The sequence below is a fragment of the Gopherus evgoodei genome, chromosome 1 (genome assembly GCF_007399415.2).
Source record: "Gopherus evgoodei ecotype Sinaloan lineage chromosome 1, rGopEvg1_v1.p, whole genome shotgun sequence".
Taxonomy (NCBI): domain Eukaryota; kingdom Metazoa; phylum Chordata; order Testudines; family Testudinidae; genus Gopherus; species Gopherus evgoodei.
This window is the reverse complement of record NC_044322.1, coordinates 342,899,866-342,918,894: the sequence shown is the minus strand read 5'-3', so window position 1 is coordinate 342,918,894 and position 19,029 is coordinate 342,899,866. Positions and strand designations below refer to the sequence as shown.

The window sequence follows — 19,029 nt, the reverse complement described above, 5'->3', positions numbered from 1 at the left end:
TGGCACTGATATAACTGATTACTGGAACAATTCTCTCATGACGCACAATTAGATTCCAGCTCACCAGCTCTTTGCTGTGTAATCTCTATTGTGCTAACAGGAGTAAACAAGCAGAGAAAATTTATATTTCTCAGTAAATTAAGTGCAAGTGACTCTAAATACACCAGATTTGTTGTGAAGGTTTACGTGTCACTTCTCAGAGTAGATCCACACTTTTATGTTTCAGTTTACTAGAAGCCTTTATTGTAGCCTTTTAATAAAAAATATAAACCAGTGATTTTTGACCAATGTATATAAGAATACTGTTTAATCCATATTAATATGAGAATGTTTCCCCTGTTACAAGGATATTTTTCTATTTTATTCTATCAATTCTACATTTCAATAACTTTTTTTTTAATTGACCAGCTGCTTTTTCAGGACTCATTAACTTAGAGGAGCTTGATTTATCAAACAACACACTGCAAAATTTTGAATATGGAGTATTAGAAGACCTCTACTTTTTGAAAATATTATGGCTGAAAGAGAACCCTTGGAGATGTGATTACAACATTCATTACCTTTTCTACTGGTTAGAGCATCACTACAACGTTCACTACACTGGCCTAGAATGCGAAACGCCTGAGGAATACAAAGGGTGGTATGTTGGAAAATATGTCCGAAGTTATTATGAGGAGTGTCCAAAAGACAAGCTGCCAGTTTATCCAGAAACATTTGAGCAGGACAAAGAAGATGAGGAATGGGAACGACACAAAGAACAATCAGTTCAAACAGTAAAGAAGCATGGTGTAATTGTCACTGTAATAGGTTAATTTGGGAATTTTTTTATTACTAGATTCAAATTTTTCATATTTTTATGTCAGAAAAAATCCTGTTTACATTTTTGTTACTTGTGTTGTTTGTCCATAAGGAAATATCTGCTTACATAGATTTTTTTAATTGAAGTTACTAACGACATGATGGTATTAGTTACACATCATCTTTTTTTAAAAATTGACTGTTTCTGACCATTTGTTTTTGGTCACCCTTGCTATGTGTTTGAGTAACTATTTGAACCTACACAATATAAATGTATAGATATAGATCTATAGTGGGAACAAATCATCTTATGTACAGCCAGGCATGATCCTGCAGTTTGCTCTGCATGGGCAGACCCTGCATTTTCATGGAACTCAATGCAGGACTGGGCCCAAAGCTCCTCTGTGTTGAACGTATTGCAATTTCTTTATATTTATTGGCTCCTTGAATTGTTCCCAGGAATAGTTCTGTACATTTTATGCAGCAGTTCTCTTGTGTGTGATATTTATACCAAATAATCAAATTGCAAACTGAACTAGAACAGAGTACAAAATCAACAGGAATTGCACATGGAATAGAGAGAAAGAACACTCCAGTGATCAGGGTGCTAGTCTGGGCCTTAGGAGACCCAAGCCCAATATCCTGTTCTGACACAGACTTCTTCTGTGACATTGGGCAAGTCACTTAGTCTCTCTGTGCCTCAGTTCCCCATCTGTAATGATAATAATAGCACTTCCCTACCTCACATGGATGTTATGAGGATAAATACATTAAAGGCTGTGAGGAGTTCACATACATATATGAACATCAGATAGATGGTCAGTACCCCTCAGGGCAAGGACCCTTACTGCCCAATATTCCCAAGAAAGGGAATGATCCAACACTCATTTACCTAGCAATACTTCCACTGACTGATAACATTTAGCATCTATAAAGTATTTTCTTTTTTAAAGTTTGCATCAGTTAATATTAACCAGTCTGAACACTTCCTCTCTGAGGTAGGCATTAGCATCCCTTCCGGGGAAATGATGACAAAGAAGGGTTAAGTGAGTTGCCCAAGACCACACACCAGATTGGTGGCAGGTCTGAGATCAGACTCAGAGGTCTCAGCTCAAACTCCAGATCACGCCTCCTCTCATACATCACTGACAGTTATGCAGGAGTGTAGGAAGCAGAATCAGGCTCTGCATTTGAAATGTCTGACAATACATGCAAGCAACTGACCATCGGAAGAGATCTGGAAGGCTGTATGGAGGGAAAAAATGTAGCTTTCAAACTCTATACTGCATTCTAGTGGCCATGGATCCCTCCCTCCTGCCCAAAAGCTCACATATATTGTTTTGCATTAAAAATGTAATCCAGGGCATTTGGTAACCATTTTTTCTAATATAAAACATTAAACCAGAGAGAAATTCAGGATATGGTAAGAGTGTGAGGGAGTGCCAAAGAATCCTTTAGCAGAAAATGTGATGTGATCTGAGGCATTCTTTCACACCCCTTATTCTTGTAATAAGTCAATCACTTACAGCTGCTATGTTGCCAAACTGAAGAACTTAGACAGTTTTGCGTACCCTCTGAAGAGTTGTGTAGCTAACCTACCGTTGCATTACTCATCACTGTCCCCAGCCCCAGAATTATCTTAAAAATAAAGATTATCTTGGGAGGTTGGAAGAACTTCCCACTTGGCCAACAAAATTTATTTTATCAGGTGGTACCTCCTGGAACATTTAAAAGCTCCAGGAAGAAAAAATCTTGTGCAGACAGTAGCTAGCATCAACTGAACTACCCCCTCTTCTCCAAATCTTGGGGCTTTTACCGGCACAGAGATCCTCAGGATGGTAGGGAAGAGGGCAACCAAGAACAGCAGAACTACTGAGAAGGGATGAAAAGGACAGATAGTGGACCCATAAGAGAACAGCAGTTTTTGGCAGTAGAGCTAGTGAAGAAAAGCTGAGGAGGAAAAAGTGAGTTTATAAACCACTCCATGTCAACTGTTATGGACAAAAAGCCAGCACTGCACCTAGACAGGCGGTGTTTTAAAAAGACTAGCCAGGGGAAAGCCAGGATCAGGTCCAGAAGAGACAACTTACCAGCCAGGTGCAGAGCATAGGTGGGATGCTGTGTGGAAGATCTCTAACAGAAGAGTTAGCAATCAAGGAGCTGTGTGCGTGAAGTTAAAGTCTGAGATGTGGCTGAGTTGCTGCAAGTGACAAATCTAAAGATTACAGTGATACTGAATCATCAAACTGTCACTCAAGTAGTCCCACTAGGGCCAACACCCTTGGGAGTAGCAGTGATACATGGAAAACAACTGATTAAGAGGCATTAATGGTTAGGTGGACCAGCTCTTCATGCTTTTCAAAGAAATAGTGGCATGAGAGTATGCTGCTGCTACAGAAGAGTTCCAGAGACTGGAAACTATCATAGAAGACAATCAAGAGTAAGAATTTCTTAAAGAGATAAAGCTGAATACACTGCCTATCACTTAACACAGGGAGTAGAGCCCAGTAAAAAGAGGACATATCAAATTGGAGGCTCAGGGGGATTATGTTTTGATAATTGCCCTGCAGGAGGAGCCTGTGAGCACAGACATCACTACACTGAAGGAGATAACCAAGAAAGACTCCTGAAACAGTACCAAAAGAAAGGAAACTTCAGGTGGAATCTACCCAGATCTTTGATACGGAAGGTGGGAGAAAAAGACTTTGCCCTCAAAAGAGGGATGGACTGGAAGGTGCACCCCAGGCCTGAAGAGTTTCTAAAAGCAGCATTAACTGTGCACCTTTTCTTGGACTGCTTCAAGGGGTTTAAACTAGTAATTACAGTATGTATAATTAATTACAGTCAACTGTAATCCTTCATGCCTAGGGTTACTGCATTATTTCCCTTAGGCCAAAGGCACTAAAAAACCTTTATATAATAGACATGTGTGCAAGTGGTTATTGTGAACCCACAAGGTTCTAGAACTCTGGGAAAACTGACAATCTACCTGGAACACGTCAGTGTTTGATGTACGTTAATCTTTGTAGTGACCCAGAAAGGGGAGGTGGTGAGGAAAAAAAGGTTAGTTACAATAGTAAGAACAGAAATGGGGCTGGAGCAAAAAGGATCACAACAGTGTGGAACCAAACAACAGAAGAGGACAGCCAAATTAAAAAGCGAGAGAAAGAAATGTATAGAAAAGAGAAAGGGATGCACAAAAATGGAAGAGGAGAAATAGCAGATCAGGAAAAAAATAAAAACTGTAGAATTATAGGGGAGTGGTTTATTTATTAAAAAAGCTGATCTGCCATTTGCTATAAATCAGAACATGTCCTCCATTGAAGCACCACAACCACAAATCACACTTGCATCTTAAAATTTCTTCTTCTCTACCATTTAAGTACAAATGCCCCCGAGAGTATTTCTGAATCCAAATGATGTTAGAAAATCTTGGGCCAACCCTCCTAACTCCTACAGCCCCCTTATTTTCTTTTTTTCCTGTCACCCATCTCTCTCTTTATTACATTCCTTTCTCCTCCAACTCCAATAAACAGCTGTATCTGGGAGCTTTTCTCTTTCTTTTAATGAGTGTAGTGTTTGGGGGTCCCTAAAAACTGTAATTCTTATTAAAAACAAAACTATCACAAAATGTGGATGCCTTCTAGAATGCATTGACCTTGGGAATCAGCGGAGCACTCCTTGCCAAATCTTCAGTTCCTGTGCTGTGAATACTTATAGCAGCAAGCTCTGAATGCAACTCCCAGGTACATTTGGAGGTCAAATAGTTCCCCAGGATTTCTCCCCTGTTACAGATCACTGGGTGGGTGGAGTAATACCACAAACAATGAGTTGTATTTTATCCCTCCAATATGCTTATTTTCCTTTTGGCACAAAGTCAGTTTGAGTTTGTCAGTTTGGGAAGTGTATTATAACTGCAGAAACAAAACAAACTGCTACAATATACATATCATGCACATACCTTACCCACAAAAGTAGAAATACATGAATGCATAAAAACAATTAAACTCCCAACATTTTGCAATTGGTTCATTCAGGGTAGCAAATACAAAACTTGTTTAGCCAGCCAACCAGCCCTAAAAACCAGCCAAGGTCAGTGCGGTTCTATCGTTAACAATTAAAAAAAAGGTTGCCAAAAAGCTATGTAATCTTGGATTCATCTAGAATGAGATCAGAACTGTGGTTCATGGCAGTTAGAGTGGAAAGCTCATGACATCTTTAGACCAGTGGTTTTCAAACTGCGGGTCACAACCCAGTACGGGTCATGGAATGTAAGGCAATGGGACATGGTGGCTCTGATCAGCATCGCCAACCGGGCTGTTAAAAGTCCTGTTGGCAGTGCTGCCTGGCTAACACAGGCTAGTCCCTACCGGTTCTGATAATGCGCTGCGCCCTGGAAGCAGCCAGCAGCAGGTCTGGCTCCTAGGTGGCAGGGCCACAGGGCTCTGCACACTGCCCCTCTCCCTGATCACCGGCTCCACACTCCCATTGGCTAGGAACCAGCCAATGGGAGCTTGGGGGGTGGTGCCTGTAGGTGAGAGCCACATGGAGCCCCTTGCATTCCTCTGCCTAGGAGCCACACCTGCTGCTGGCTGCTTCCAGGGCTTAGCACAGTCTGCAGTGCCAGGACAAGCAGGAACTCTGCCTCAGCACCCCCGCTGTGCCGCTGACCAGGAGCCGCCCGAGGTAAGCCCGCACCCCAACCCCATGTCCCAATGCCGTGCCCCAGCCCTGAGCACCCCCAATTCAGAGCCCCTTCCTGTACCCCAAACCTCTCATCCCAAGCCCTACCCAAGAGCCTGACCCCCTCCTGTGTCCAAACCTGCTGCCCCAGCCCTAGCCCTCCTAAACCCAGAGCCCCCTCCTGCACCCCAAACCCCACATCTCCGGCCCCACCCCAGAGCCTACACCCCCAGCCCAGTCCCTGACCCCCTCCTGCACCCCAAATCCCTCATCCCTGGCCCCACCTACAGCCCTCACCCCCACAGCCCAACCCTCTGCCCCAGCCCTGAGCCCCTCCCACATCCCAAACCCCTCTGCCCCAGTTCTGCTGGGTTGCAGGCATTAACAATTTTCTTCAACTGGGTCGCCAGGAAAAAAGTTTGAAAACCACTGCTTTAGGCTATACTTGAACAGACAATTCAATTTAGTTTGTTAGCAAGAAAACCTTTGAGGAGTGGCACTCTGATACGATCTTCAGCAATCTGAAAACAGCAGGATGGAAAATAGGCCTGCAGCAATTTTAAAAGCATCGTATCTTACTCTCTGCCTCAATCAAGCTTCCATAACAGTTCAAAAGATATGCACAAGCAGGCTGTATGCCCAGTATCAGTGGATTTGTAACAGAATAAATTGTTGATACTAATTTGAATAGAAAAAAACACTGATTGAAAGGTCTTTCACTCTTAAAGTGGATTACTGAATATCCATAATAATTAGAACAAGCTGTTTCGAATATACACTTCTTTTAGATTCTTTGCAGACAATCACACAGACAGTACTACCAAGAATCACTTTTAACAAATGAAAGTGAACAGTTAAAAATGGTTATAATCTTTGATTTTGAGCCTGCTGAAGATACAGAATTTCAGCAATTATAGAAAGATACACAGTTTGTAGATATAATGTCCAGTCATATAGAATAAAATTTAGTGTCTTTGATGTGCAGGTTTAAGATAAGCAAAAGCGCATTTTAACTTACTAGTTGCCTTGATCTAGTTCTAGGTAATCAATACTATACATTAGTGGAAAATAGTCTTTTTACAGAGGAGGTGAGAAAAAACAATTAGACATACAACCTTACGGGTAGGGGTAGCAGTAAGTATTCTTCATAAGTACACTATTCGAAAAGGACTCTCATTATCACTAATCAGGGAAGAACTGTAATAAATGATCTACTGCTTAACAGAGATATAAAGTTTGAATACCACAAGCAAACAGTGCCCCAGTACCAGGGCAACAGTGGATGGCACCCCCAAAATGGAAATACTGCAGGGGCTGATCTAATGTTTCCACCCATGCTCAGCTCCATTTCCCCTCCAATTTCACCCACACCATCCAGCTCCAGTTACTGCCTCCCCATTAGCTGACTGGCTCAGCTCCCAAACAATCAGGTTCTGGCCAGCTCCTGCCCCTCGACACAGCAGTAGGCAAGGGCAGGGCACATCTCTGCCAAAGGGGAGGCAGTAACTGTGTGCAAGCAGAGGGGAAGAGGTGAGAGCGGGACTCAGAAGGACTAGAGCAGTTGCCGTGGTGCCCAGGACAGGGCACTCCTATCCCTCTGCCATCACATTCAAGGTGTACCTCTGCTGCGACCACATATTTTAAAACTGTACCAAAATTAGAGACATTTATATTAAAAGCTATGCACTGATAAAGACCCACAAAATACAGAAGTTACTACTGTGCTATGATTAACTGTAGGTGAGGCAATTGGCACTGTTTATTATGATGCAAAGAGTCTTGTGGCACCTTATAGACTAATAGACGTATTGGAACATGAGCTTTCGTGGGTGAATACCCACTTCGTCGGAAGTGGGTATTCACCCATGAAAGCTCATGCTCCTATACGTCTGTTAGTCTAAAAGGTGCCACAGGACTCTTTGCTGCTTTTACAGATCCAGACTAACATGGCTACCCCTCTGATACTTTATTATGATGGTTCCCCACACTTCCCATTATCACAAACTTTTTTCACTTGCTTATAACTTTGACAGCCATTTAGGCTGAAATTTTCCATGCCAGGTGTCTGTTTCAGTCTGATTATTTATTTATTTTTTAAATTTAAGTCAAAATGGTTCAGCTGATTCCGAGAACAAAGCAAGGGGAAAACATGGTTTGCCTATATTAAACAATTCTGGCAACCTAGTCTTTAAGAAGCTCTAGCACCCTCATACTTTAGAGAAGAGATTTGAAAGTTGGCACAGTTTTAATCGCACTGTTAAACAATGGAATACCAATTGAAATTTATTAAATATTTTGGATTTTTGCTACATTTTCATATATATTGTAGTCAGTGTTGTAATTGAAATCAAGGTGTATATTATTTTTGCTTACAAGTGTTTGCACTATAAAAATGATAAACAAAAGAAATAGTATTTTTCAATTCACCTCATACAGGTACTGTAGTGCAATCCCCTTGTCGTGAAAGTGCAGCTTACAAATGTAGATTTTTTTTGTTACATAACTGCACAAAAAACAAAACAATGTAAAACTTTAGAGCCTACAAGTCCAATCAGTCCTACTTCTTGTTCAGCCAATCGCTAAGACAAACAAGTTTGTTTATATTTACAGGAGATAATGCTGCCCTCTTCTTATTTACAGTGTCACCAGAGAGTGAGAACAGGCATTTGCATGGCACTTCTGTAGCTGGCATTGGAAGGTATATAGGCGCCAGATATGCTAAACATTCGTATGCTGCTTCATGTTTTGGCCACCATTCCATAGGACGTGTTTCCATGATGATGAAGTTTAAAAAAATGTGCTAATTATATTTGTGATTGAACTCCTTGGGAGAGAACTGTATGTCCCCTGCTCTGTTTTAGCCACATTCTGTCATATATTTCATGTTATAGCAGTCTTGGATGATTACCGATAATATGTTGTTAATTTTAAGAACACTTTCACTGGGGATTTCACAAAACATAAAGGTACCAATGTGAGATTTCTAAAGATGCTACAGCACTTGACCCAAGGTTTAAGAATTTGAAATGCGTTCCAAAATTTGAAAGGGACGAGGTGTGGAGCATGCTTTCAGAAGTCTTAAAAGAGCAACACTCCAGTGCAGAAACTCCAGAACCCAAACCACCAAAAAAGAAAAATCAACCTTCTGTTGGTGGCATTTGACTCAGATAATGAAAATGAACATGTGTTGGTCTGCACTGCTTTGGATTGTTATTGAGCAGAACCTGTCATCAGCATGGACATAATTCCCCTGGAATGATGATTGAAGCATGAAGGGACATATGAATCTTTAGCGCATCTGGCACATAAATATCTTGTGACACTGTGTGGTATCTCATGCGGAGCGAAGAAAATTCACACAGTCAACACAGCTGCAAACAAGTCAGGAATCACCTTTATTCTTTTCCACTACCTCCTTATATAGTTAAGTCTGGTTACATAAGAACCAATCATGTGGGCTAACATCATACATGCTAGCAATCTAATTGGACAGAAAGAAAAATCACGCGCTTACCATGCCTCTAATCACGCGATTGGCCAACCGCAACAACGCAATCCCCGACCACACAAAGAATGATCTACAGCCTCTTCCCCTCTCTTCTCCTGAACCAATCGCTCTGTGTGAAACACAGAAAACAAGCGGCTCGGACCAGCCCCCCCAGCCATAGCCACAGGACTCCAGCTGAGGAGACAACGGACACTCACGTGTGGCAGCTGCCGCCCACCTCTGCCCGCGGAGCGCCCCGCGCAGAGACCCACACATACCCAAGACCAGAGCGGGAGCGGCGCCGAGCCCGGCCGCCTGGGCTCCCCGCGCTGCCCGGCCGGGGCCCCAGCAGCGCCCGGCGTCAGAGCGCATGAGAGGGAGCGAGGAGCAGGGGCCACGGCCCGAGCCGCTCACCTCCTCTCCCGGACAGCGGCAGCAGAGAGACCGGCCCGGGGGGAAGCAAGGAGGCAGCGAGGAGGCGGCGGCTCCACGCGAAGAGCCCGGACACAACCCCGGTCCAGCGCCGCACTCCATCAGAGTAGGGAGGATAAGTCCCCACACCTCCCCCTTTCTTTTCAAACAAGGCCGTGGCAATGCGCATAAGACTTTGTCATAATATATAAACAAAACAAGGAGCAAAACAAGAAAAGCAATACAATCATTAATAGATACAATTTAGCATGTAATAGTGAAGTATACCAAGTTGGTTAACCAAAACTATTAAGCCAATCCCAGGGAGGATTCTATCCCTGGGTGAGGTTATACACATTATTCTATAATCAATAGTTGCTCGATTTTACAAAACTGCACAACGTATACTATCTACATCTTACAACTTAACTAATAATTACAAGTTTCTAATTAAAGTCAGGAAAGAGGAAGCGTAGATCCGGGATGGTATCGTCGTTTGCCGCTTCTATATTGGGATCGTGTGGTTGCTTATCACGTCGCTGGGTGAGCCACGGTTGAACCCACTTCGCAGGGATCCATCTGGGACCTGTAGTAGTAGAAACACAGGCATAGCCCCTTCCCCATGTTAATAAATCCACAGGACCTTGCCATTTTTGATCTGTATAATTAAACCATCGGACCTGTGGGCGGGGCAATTGGCAATCTTGGCCCATAGCACCAGCGATATGTCGCGTAACTGGTGGGACATTATGGGTTCCTACCTGTAACCAATTAAGCACATATAGAGCCTTTGAAAGGCGAGCATGGGGCGTACGGGACAATGGATCAGCATCGGGGGCAACTCTCCCTTTTTGTTTTAACAAAAGAAGCTTTAATGAGGCATGAAAGCGTTTCACAATAGCTTGGCCGGTGGAATTGCCAGGGACACCGGTAACATGAGAAATTCCCCATAAGGAAAGAAAGCGAGCTGTACGACGAGAAATATATCCAGCGCCATTGTCCGTTTTTATGGAAGCAGGAATGCCCATAACAGCAAAGCAAACCTGCCAATGTTTAATAACATCCCGAGAACCAGTACTGGCTAACGCTGTAGCCCACAAAAGTCCTGAAAAGGTGTCCACCGTGACGTGAATATATTTAAGGGAGCCAAACTTAGGAAAAAGGGTAATATTTGTTTGCCAAATTTGTAAGGAGGACAAACCACGAGGGTTAACACCAGAGGCAAGGGAAGGGGGTACAACATGCTGTTGACAACTAGGACATGAGGCCACAAGGGCACAAGTGGTAGCCAAAGGGAGCTTAAACTGTCGGGCTAAGGCACGGGCAGATTGGTGGAAAAAATCGTGCGAAAGGCGAGCCTGAGCAAAGGAGTCAGGGACATGAACTGAACCAACCAATTGGTTAACGATGGCGTTGCCCTGGGCAAGACCATCAACAATACCAGAATGACTGCGAATATGAGTAATAAAATAGGGGCAGGAACGGGCATCAAGTAAATGCCAAAGTCGCAAAAGGGCTTGCCACAGCACAGAATTAGACACTTGTCTCAGAAGAGAACGTTCCAAGCGACATGTCACACCCACAGCATAAAGAGAATCACTAACAATATTAAGAGGGGTGGTGGGCCACTTGACAAAGGCACGAATAATGGCTTGAAATTCCAAAACTTGGAGAGATCCCTCAGCTACGACCAGCTCGTGATGCCAAGCACCGGCCGTATGCCACAGAAGGCCGGCGCGGGCTATCTTGCCACTGGCATCAGTAAATACAGTAAGTCCTTGCACAGGGGAAGATTGTCGCATGACCACCTTTTCTAAGGGAATTGTTACTGACAAAAGGCGATGAGAGGGATAATGATTGGTAAGACGACCAGTATAACTTAACAAAGCAACAGCAAAAGAAACATCATTAGCAAGAATGTGGGAAAGTAACAAAGCATTAAAAGGCACATAAATAACATCAGGGTCAGCGCCCGTAATTGCAACAGTACGGGAACGGGCTGTCACAATAAGTGATGCAATGGCTTCCAATCGAGTGGTAACTGTTTTGGAAAATTGAGAAGATGGAAAAATCCATTCGAGTCCGACGAGAGGATCAGGTAAATCCGGGAGCCATTGAAAAAGTAGCGCCTCCAGGGAGGTATCTCTAGAAAGAATTGCTAGGGATACAGGTGAACCCGGGAGAACACGGCCGGAATACCGAAGCGTGACTTTACTGGCAATAGTGCGAAGGGCAACTTCATGTTGTGGTTGCAAGGAGCGAGGTTCAGCTGGATCACGGCCTTCTTTGAGAAGTTGAAGAAGAGGAGCAAGGTTCTCATTAGAAATGCCACAAAGCCCACGGACCCACTGTAGGTCTCCGACCAGGCGTTGGACGTCATGTAAATTGCGAACAGTAAGATTAATAGTTAATTTCTGAGGTCGCACAATAGAGTTAGTAATGCGCATGCCCAGATAAAAATAAGGCGCCTGTCGTTGAATTTTATCCGGGGCTATTGTGAGGCCAGCAGATTGTAACACAGAAGCAATTTTCAAGATGGCTGTTTTAGTATTAAGAGTTGCTCCAGCAAAAAGAATGTCATTCATGTAATGGTAGATAAGCCATTCGGGATGTGCATGACGGAGCGGCCGCAACGCCCAGGCCACATAAAGCTGGCAGATGGTGGGTGAGTTTTTCATGCCTGGGGGAAGCACTGTCCATTGATATCGTTGAGCGGGCTCGGCCTTGTTCACAGAAGGAACCGAGAAAGCAAATTTATCCTTATCATCAGGATGAAGAGGAATTGTAAAGAAACAATCCTTTAAATCAATGACAAGTAGAGCCCAATCACGTGGGAGCATCGTAGGAGTAGGCAAGCCTGGCTGAAGGGCTCCCATGTCTTTCATAACCGCATTTATTGCCCGCAGATCATGCAAGAGACGCCATTTTCCCGATTTTTTGGGAATAATGAAAATTGGAGTGTTCCAGGGGCTTAAAGAAGGTTCGAGGTGGCCCTTTTCGAGCTGTTCTTGGACCAATTCTTGTACACGGGCGAGCTTGTGAGCTGGTAACGGCCATTGAGCGACCCACACCGGAGTAGAAGTTAACCATTCCAACTGTAGGATCGGCCGCCCCTCAATGGCCGCTAAGCAAAAGGGGAGTTTTGTAAAACAACCCCCCACTGACTTAAGCAATCACAGCCTAACAGCCAGACGGGAGCAGAAAGAACGTAAGGACGCACCTTTGCTGTTGTAGCAGGGTCCTCGTCATCACAGATTGTAATATAGTACGTACTGATGCGAGTGGGTTGGGTCCCTCCAATACCTCTAACCGAGGTCATAGCATCCTGCAGGGGCCAGGTATCAGGCCAAAATTGAATCGGAACAACAGTGACATCGGCCCCAGTGTCTAAAAGGGCTTCATGTCGGATCTGGCGGCCATCCGGGCCCTGTAGACGCACCATCCATGAAGGTTTACGTTGGGTTACTGTCATGGCAAAGGCTACCTGTGGAGAATCTGTAGAGCCAAAACCATGGGACCCACGCTCTGTCAGTTTAGTTTTTGGAACGGAGCTTTGGAATGGAATTAACTGGGCAATACGAGTGCCGGCTGCAATATTGACTGGAGGGAAGAGGGCACGGACCATTATTCCGATATTCCCGGTATAATCTGCATCGATAAGACCAGGTAGCACAAAAAGCCCTTGCTTGGACATAGAAGAGCGGCCAATTAAGAGAGCACTAAGTCCGTACCCCAAGGGGCCATTTACTACCGATGGAACAATTTGTACTTTGTCATCTTTTAATGTTACATCTGCTGCGGTGGCCAAGTCCACTCCAGCACTTCCTCGGGTGGCTCCTGTAAGGTATTCCAAACAACCGGCTTGGGGTTGGGGGACTCTTGTGTCTTCGCGCCCCCCCCGGCGGGCGCTTCGCGTCCCGATTCCCTGAAGCGGTGTGCCATCCTTTTTAAAACGAGATCGACATTCAGACGCACGGTGTCCAAACTTATCACAGCGGTTACAAGTTCCTGCAAAAGTCTTCGTTGCATTTTCGGTTCCTGCCCGTACATTTTTACTTGGGCAGTCCTTTTTCATATGCCCCGGCTTTCCGCACGCAAAACAAACCCCCGACGGGCGGGAAGGCTTACTGGGCCTCACCAAAGGTCGTAGGGCCACTGCCAACGCTGATGCTGAGCCTTTGCATGTATTTCCGCTTTATCAGTTTCCTCGTACACCGACGCTCTGTTACAAACTTCCACCATTTCTGTCAGGGAAGCAGTTTTTGGCAAGGTAGCCAAGATACGACGACAAACAGCATTGGCATTTTGTGTAGCAAGATCGAGCCCAACAGCTGTCTTCGCTTCAGCCGTCAAATTAGGGGAGCGGTCTATTGCTTCTCTAAGTCGATCAAGAAATGTTGAATAAGGCTCTGAGGGATCCTGGACAATTTTTGCGTACGGTGGGATCGGTTTACCCATTTGAGGTACATTCTTAAAAGCGGCCAAGGCCAATCCCTGCGACTGTTGTAAAATCCGAGGATCAAGACGAGCTTGCCGTTGCGGGTCCGCATAAACTCCAGTTCCCATAAGCATATCCTGAGTGGCATAATGCAGCGGATTGTCCTCAGACAAATCAATATTGCGTATGAGAGCCATTTCCACACGCTTTGACCAATTATCCTTCCACAATAGCCTTTGAGTGGGTGTTAGAAGCATGTCAGCAAACTTTAACGAATCATAAGGGCACATAGCTTGTCCGATGAACACCTGCTCTATGAGGGACTGTACATATGGATTATTCATGCCATAGGACATTATTGATTTTTGTGCCTCACGGACAAGTTTTCAGTCCAATGGTGCCCACTGTCGCCTAGCAGGGTTATTCGGGTCTGGTGTAATAACCGGGAAGGCATTAGGTAAGAATTCTCCTTCTATGTGGGCTTCCTTGATAAGCCCATGCCACCGCCGCACCGGATCCGGAGACCCTGGACCCACATCATCAGAAGAATATGTTGGTGGCTTATTAATAAAGGGATGGCCAAGTTCCCGCGGTTTGCCCACAAAGGGGTTATCCCGCTCAGTACATTCCACATTACACCCCCAACGCCCGCAGCGACGACAGGGGGTGACAACATCATTCGAGGGTGGGGTTTTATTGGGCGGTTTAGTCTTATAGGCTCTCTGAAAATTAGACAAACCCGGCTCAGACATTTCGTGCAGAGTCTTTAATGTACGAGATTGCGGAGGATGGTCCTCCCCGACCATCTGGGACAATTTATTTAACATTTCTTGCAATTGATAACCCTGCCTTCTGATCTTCTCCTGGAATTCAACTGTCCCTGCATTGATGGCTTCCATTTTTTCCAAGGATTCATCTGAATCCTGAGGGAGCAGGACAGTGCTAGGATCGACTTCAGGCGCCCTGGGGGCTAGAGGAATTACAGTCTCTTCTTCCCCAAAGAACTCTCGGGCGCCAACCGGCAACACACAGGGCGGCTCCTCTTTCCGCCGAAAAATATTATTAACCGCCGCCTGCACTTCTGCCTCCGCGGCGAGTGTCTCTACAACCCTTTTTGTTTTGCGCCATATTTGGCTCAGGGATGGGGCTTCTTTGTCGCCATGCGAGACAGACTCCCATAGTTCAGATCCCACCTGTTCCCAAATGGCTGTTTCCAAAACAGTACTTGGGGTAATAAAAAACCCGCGCCTTTGTCCCCACTTCAACAACTGGGACAGCGCGTCGGAGGGAATCTTTTCTCCCTGCTTCTCAGCAGTGCATAACAAAAAGTCATGCACCGTTTTTTCCTCCGCTGACAAAGCGGAACCCATATTTCCTTTTACAATATGCGCGACCGCTCACCTGTGAGCTCACAACCGTCTCTCTCGGATGACCAGGAGCCGATCTTCCTTCGGTACCTCCTGCCGCAGCCGCTACCTCCGCTTTTCTTCTCTCGAGTGCGCCGACCAGGTCCTGCCAGATCGGATCACGTCGGGGTCACCAATTGTGGTATCTCATGCGGAGCGAAGAAAATTCACACAGTCAACACAGTTGCAAACAAGTCAGGAATCACCTTTATTCTTTTCCACTACCTCCTTATATAGTTAAGTCTGGTTACATAAGAACCAATCATGTGGGCTAACATCATACATGCTAGCAATCTAATTGGACAGAAAGAAAAATCACGCGCTTACCATGCCTCTAATCACGCGATTGGCCAACCGCAACAACGCAATCCCCGACCACACAAAGAATGATCTACAGCCTCTTCCCCTCTCTTCTCCTGAACCAATCGCTCTGTGTGAAACACAGAAAACAAGCGGCTCGGACCAGCCCCCCCAGCCATAGCCACAGGACTCCAGCTGAGGAGGCAACGGACACTCACGTGTGGCAGCTGCCGCCCACCTCTGCCCGCGGAGCGCCCCGCGCAGAGACCCACACATACCCAAGACCAGAGCGGGAGCGGCGCTGAGCCCGGCCGCCTGGGCTCCCCGCGCTGCCCGGCCGGGGCCCCAGCAGCGCCCGGCGTCAGAGCGCATGAGAGGGAGCGAGGAGCAGGGGCCGCGGCCCGAGCCGCTCGCCTCCTCTCCCGGACGGCGGCAGCAGAGAGACCGGCCCGGGGGGAAGCAAGGAGGCAGCGAGGAGGCGGCAGCTCCACGCGAAGAGCCCGGACACAACCCCGGTCCAGCGCCGCACTCCATCAGAGTAGGGAGGATAAGTCCCCACAACACTGGCTACAACAATGCTATGAGAACACCTGTTCACACTTTCAGGTGACATTGTAAACAAGAATCCAACAATATTATTTCCTGCAAATGTAAACAAACTGGTTTGTCTGAGCAATTGGCTGAATAAGAAGTACGACTGGGAGAACTTGCAGGCTCTAAAATTTTACATTGTTTTATTTTTGAATACAGGTTTTTTGTACATAATTCTACACGTATAAGTTCAATTTTCATGACAAAGAGATTGCACTACAGTACTTGTATGAGCATTGTGAAAAATACTATTTCTTTTGCTCTTTTACAGTGAAAATACTTGTAATCAAAAATAAATATAAAGTGAGCACTGCACACTTTGTATTCTGTGTTGTAACTGAAATCAATATATTTGAAAATGTAGAAAACATCCAAAAATATTTACATGAATGGTATTCTATCATTGTTTAACAGTGCGATTAATTGCAATTAAGTTTTTTAATCTCTTGACAGCTCTAATTATTATCATTATTGTTACTGAGATGTGAAAAATATTTCTCTGCAGTCTGGACCTTGACTATACCTTTACCAAGAAATTTGGACCTTGACAAAAAATATTTGACTACTCCTGATCTAAAGGTTCCAACCCTGCAGTTGACTCATGTAGGTGTCAATATGATGTCACATACAGGAATTTCTGTTTTTTCAGTTTGCTTTTTTAAAAAAACCTAAAAATTACACATAAAAGTTAGGAAATGCCAGAATTCAGGGTGCCCATGCAACCTTAATTCAGCTCCCTTGTGTGTTTTTTAATTACATGATCCTCTATGATTGTGACATTCCCTTTCAGAGGATGCCATGGGGTATCAGGCCATCAGGAGGAGGAAAGTGGGGATCACCCCTTTTCAGTGACAGTGGCTCCTCATCTTCGGGCCCGTGAGGTCTAGCAACCACTGTCTATAGTGACCCGAATCTGTGGGGCTGCCCTTATCTTCATGGTAGTGCAGCCTAGTGGCCAGAGTCTGTGGGGCTGCCCTTATCTTCAGGGCAGCGCAGCCTTAGTCATATCTTTTCTAAACTGAACAGTCCCAGTATTATTAATCTCTCCTTGTATGAAAGCTGTTCCATATCCCTAATAATTTTTATGCTCTTCTCTGCACCTTTTCCAATTATAATATATGGTATTTTTTTAAAAATGGGGTGACTAGAACTGCATGCAGTATTCAAGGTATGGGCATACTATATGGATTTATATGGTGGCATTATGATATTTTCTGTCTTATTATCTATCCCTTTCCTAATGGCTCCTAACATTGTTAGCTTTTTTGCCAGCTGCTGTACACTGAGAAGATGTTTTCAGGGAATTATCCATGATGACTCCAAGATCTTTCTTGAGTGGTAACAGCTAACTTCATCATTTTGTACGTACAGTTGGGATTAAGTTTTCCAACGTGCAATTCTTTGCATTTATCAACAATGAATTTCGTCTGCCATTTTGTTGCCTAATCACCCGGTTGTGTGAGATCCCTTTGTAACTCTTAGTGGTCAGCTTTGGACTTAACTATTTATGTAGGGTTATCTAGGGAGGTAGTGGCATCTCCTTCCTTAGAGGTTTTTAAGGGCAGGCTTGACAAAGCCCTGGGTGGGATGATTTGTTGGGGATTGGTCCTACTTTGAGCAAGGGGTTGGACTAGATGACCTCCTGAGGTCCCTTCCAACCCTGATATTCTATGATTCTATGATAATTTTGTATCATCTGCAGATTTTGACATCTCATTGTTCACCCCTTTTTCCAAATCGTTTATGAATAAGTAAAATTGCACAGGTCCCAGTACACATCTTTGGGGAACACTGCTATTTACTTTTCTCCATTGTGAAAACTGACAATTTATTCCTACCCTTTGTTTTCCATCTTTTAACCAGTTACTAATCCATGAAAGGACCTTCCCTCTGGTGCCATGACTCCTTATTTTGCTTAAGAGCCTTTGGTATAAGACCTTGTCAAAGGCTTTCTGAAAGTCCAAGTACACTATTTCAACTGGATCACCATTGACCACATGCTTGTTAACACACTTGAAGAATTCTAATCTATTGGTGAGGCATGGTTTCCCTCTACAAAAGCCATGCTGACTCTCCATCCTATAGTGTTCATCCTATGTATCTGATAATTCTATTCTTTACTACAATTTCAACCAATTTGCTTTGTACTGAAGTTAGGCTTAATGGCCTGTAACTGCCAGGACTACCTCTGAAACTTTTTTTTTAAAAATCAGCATCACATTAGCTATTCACCAATAATTTGATACAGAAGATGATTTAAGCAACAGTTTACATACCACAGTTAGCTGTGCAATTTCATATTAGAGTTCCTTCAGAACTCCTGGGTAAATACCATCTGGTTCTGGGATCTTATTACTGTTTCATTTTTCAATTTGTTCCAAAACATCCTCTACTGACACCTCAATCTGGGACAGTTCCTTAGATCTGTCACCTAAAAAGAATGGCTCAGATGTACGAATCTCCCTCACATCCTCTGGAGAATTTACGGAGCTTCTCTGCAACAGATTTTTCTTCCTGGAGTGCTCCTTTAGCACCTTGATCACTCAGTAGAACCACTGATTTCTTGGCAGTCTTCCTGCTTCTGATGTATTTAAAAAGAACTGCTGTTAGTTTTTGTGCCTTTTGCTATTTGCTCTTCAAATTCTTTTTTGGCATGCCTAATTACACTTTTACACTTGACTTGCCAGAGTTTATGCTTCTTTCTATTTTCCTCACTAGGATTTGACTTCCAATTTTTAAAGGATGCCTTTTTACCTCTGTTTCTTTTACTCTGTTATTTAGACATAATGGCACTTTTTTAGTCCTCTTTTTTTATTTGGGGTATACATTTAGTTTGAGCCTCTATTATGGTGTTTTTAAATAGTTTCCATGCAGCTTGCAGGCATTCCACTCTTGCGACTGTTCCTTTTAATTTA

General features: G+C 44.3%; 2 protein-coding genes across 4 annotated transcripts in view; one reads left to right on the top strand and one right to left on the bottom strand.

The window, feature by feature from the left end:
• Positions 1 to 4,048, top strand: part of LRRC17 (leucine rich repeat containing 17) — a 40,622-nt gene extending 36,574 nt beyond the window's left edge. Inside the window, exon 4 of the mRNA XM_030556209.1 lies at positions 409 to 4,048. Coding sequence (XP_030412069.1) covers positions 409 to 812 — 404 coding nt within the window. The 3' untranslated portion in view covers positions 813 to 4,048. The remainder of the gene's footprint in view (positions 1 to 408) is intronic.
• The window catches only part of FBXL13 (F-box and leucine rich repeat protein 13), a 201,209-nt gene that overhangs the window by 109,978 nt on the left and 72,202 nt on the right, over positions 1 to 19,029 (bottom strand). The window lies entirely within an intron of this gene.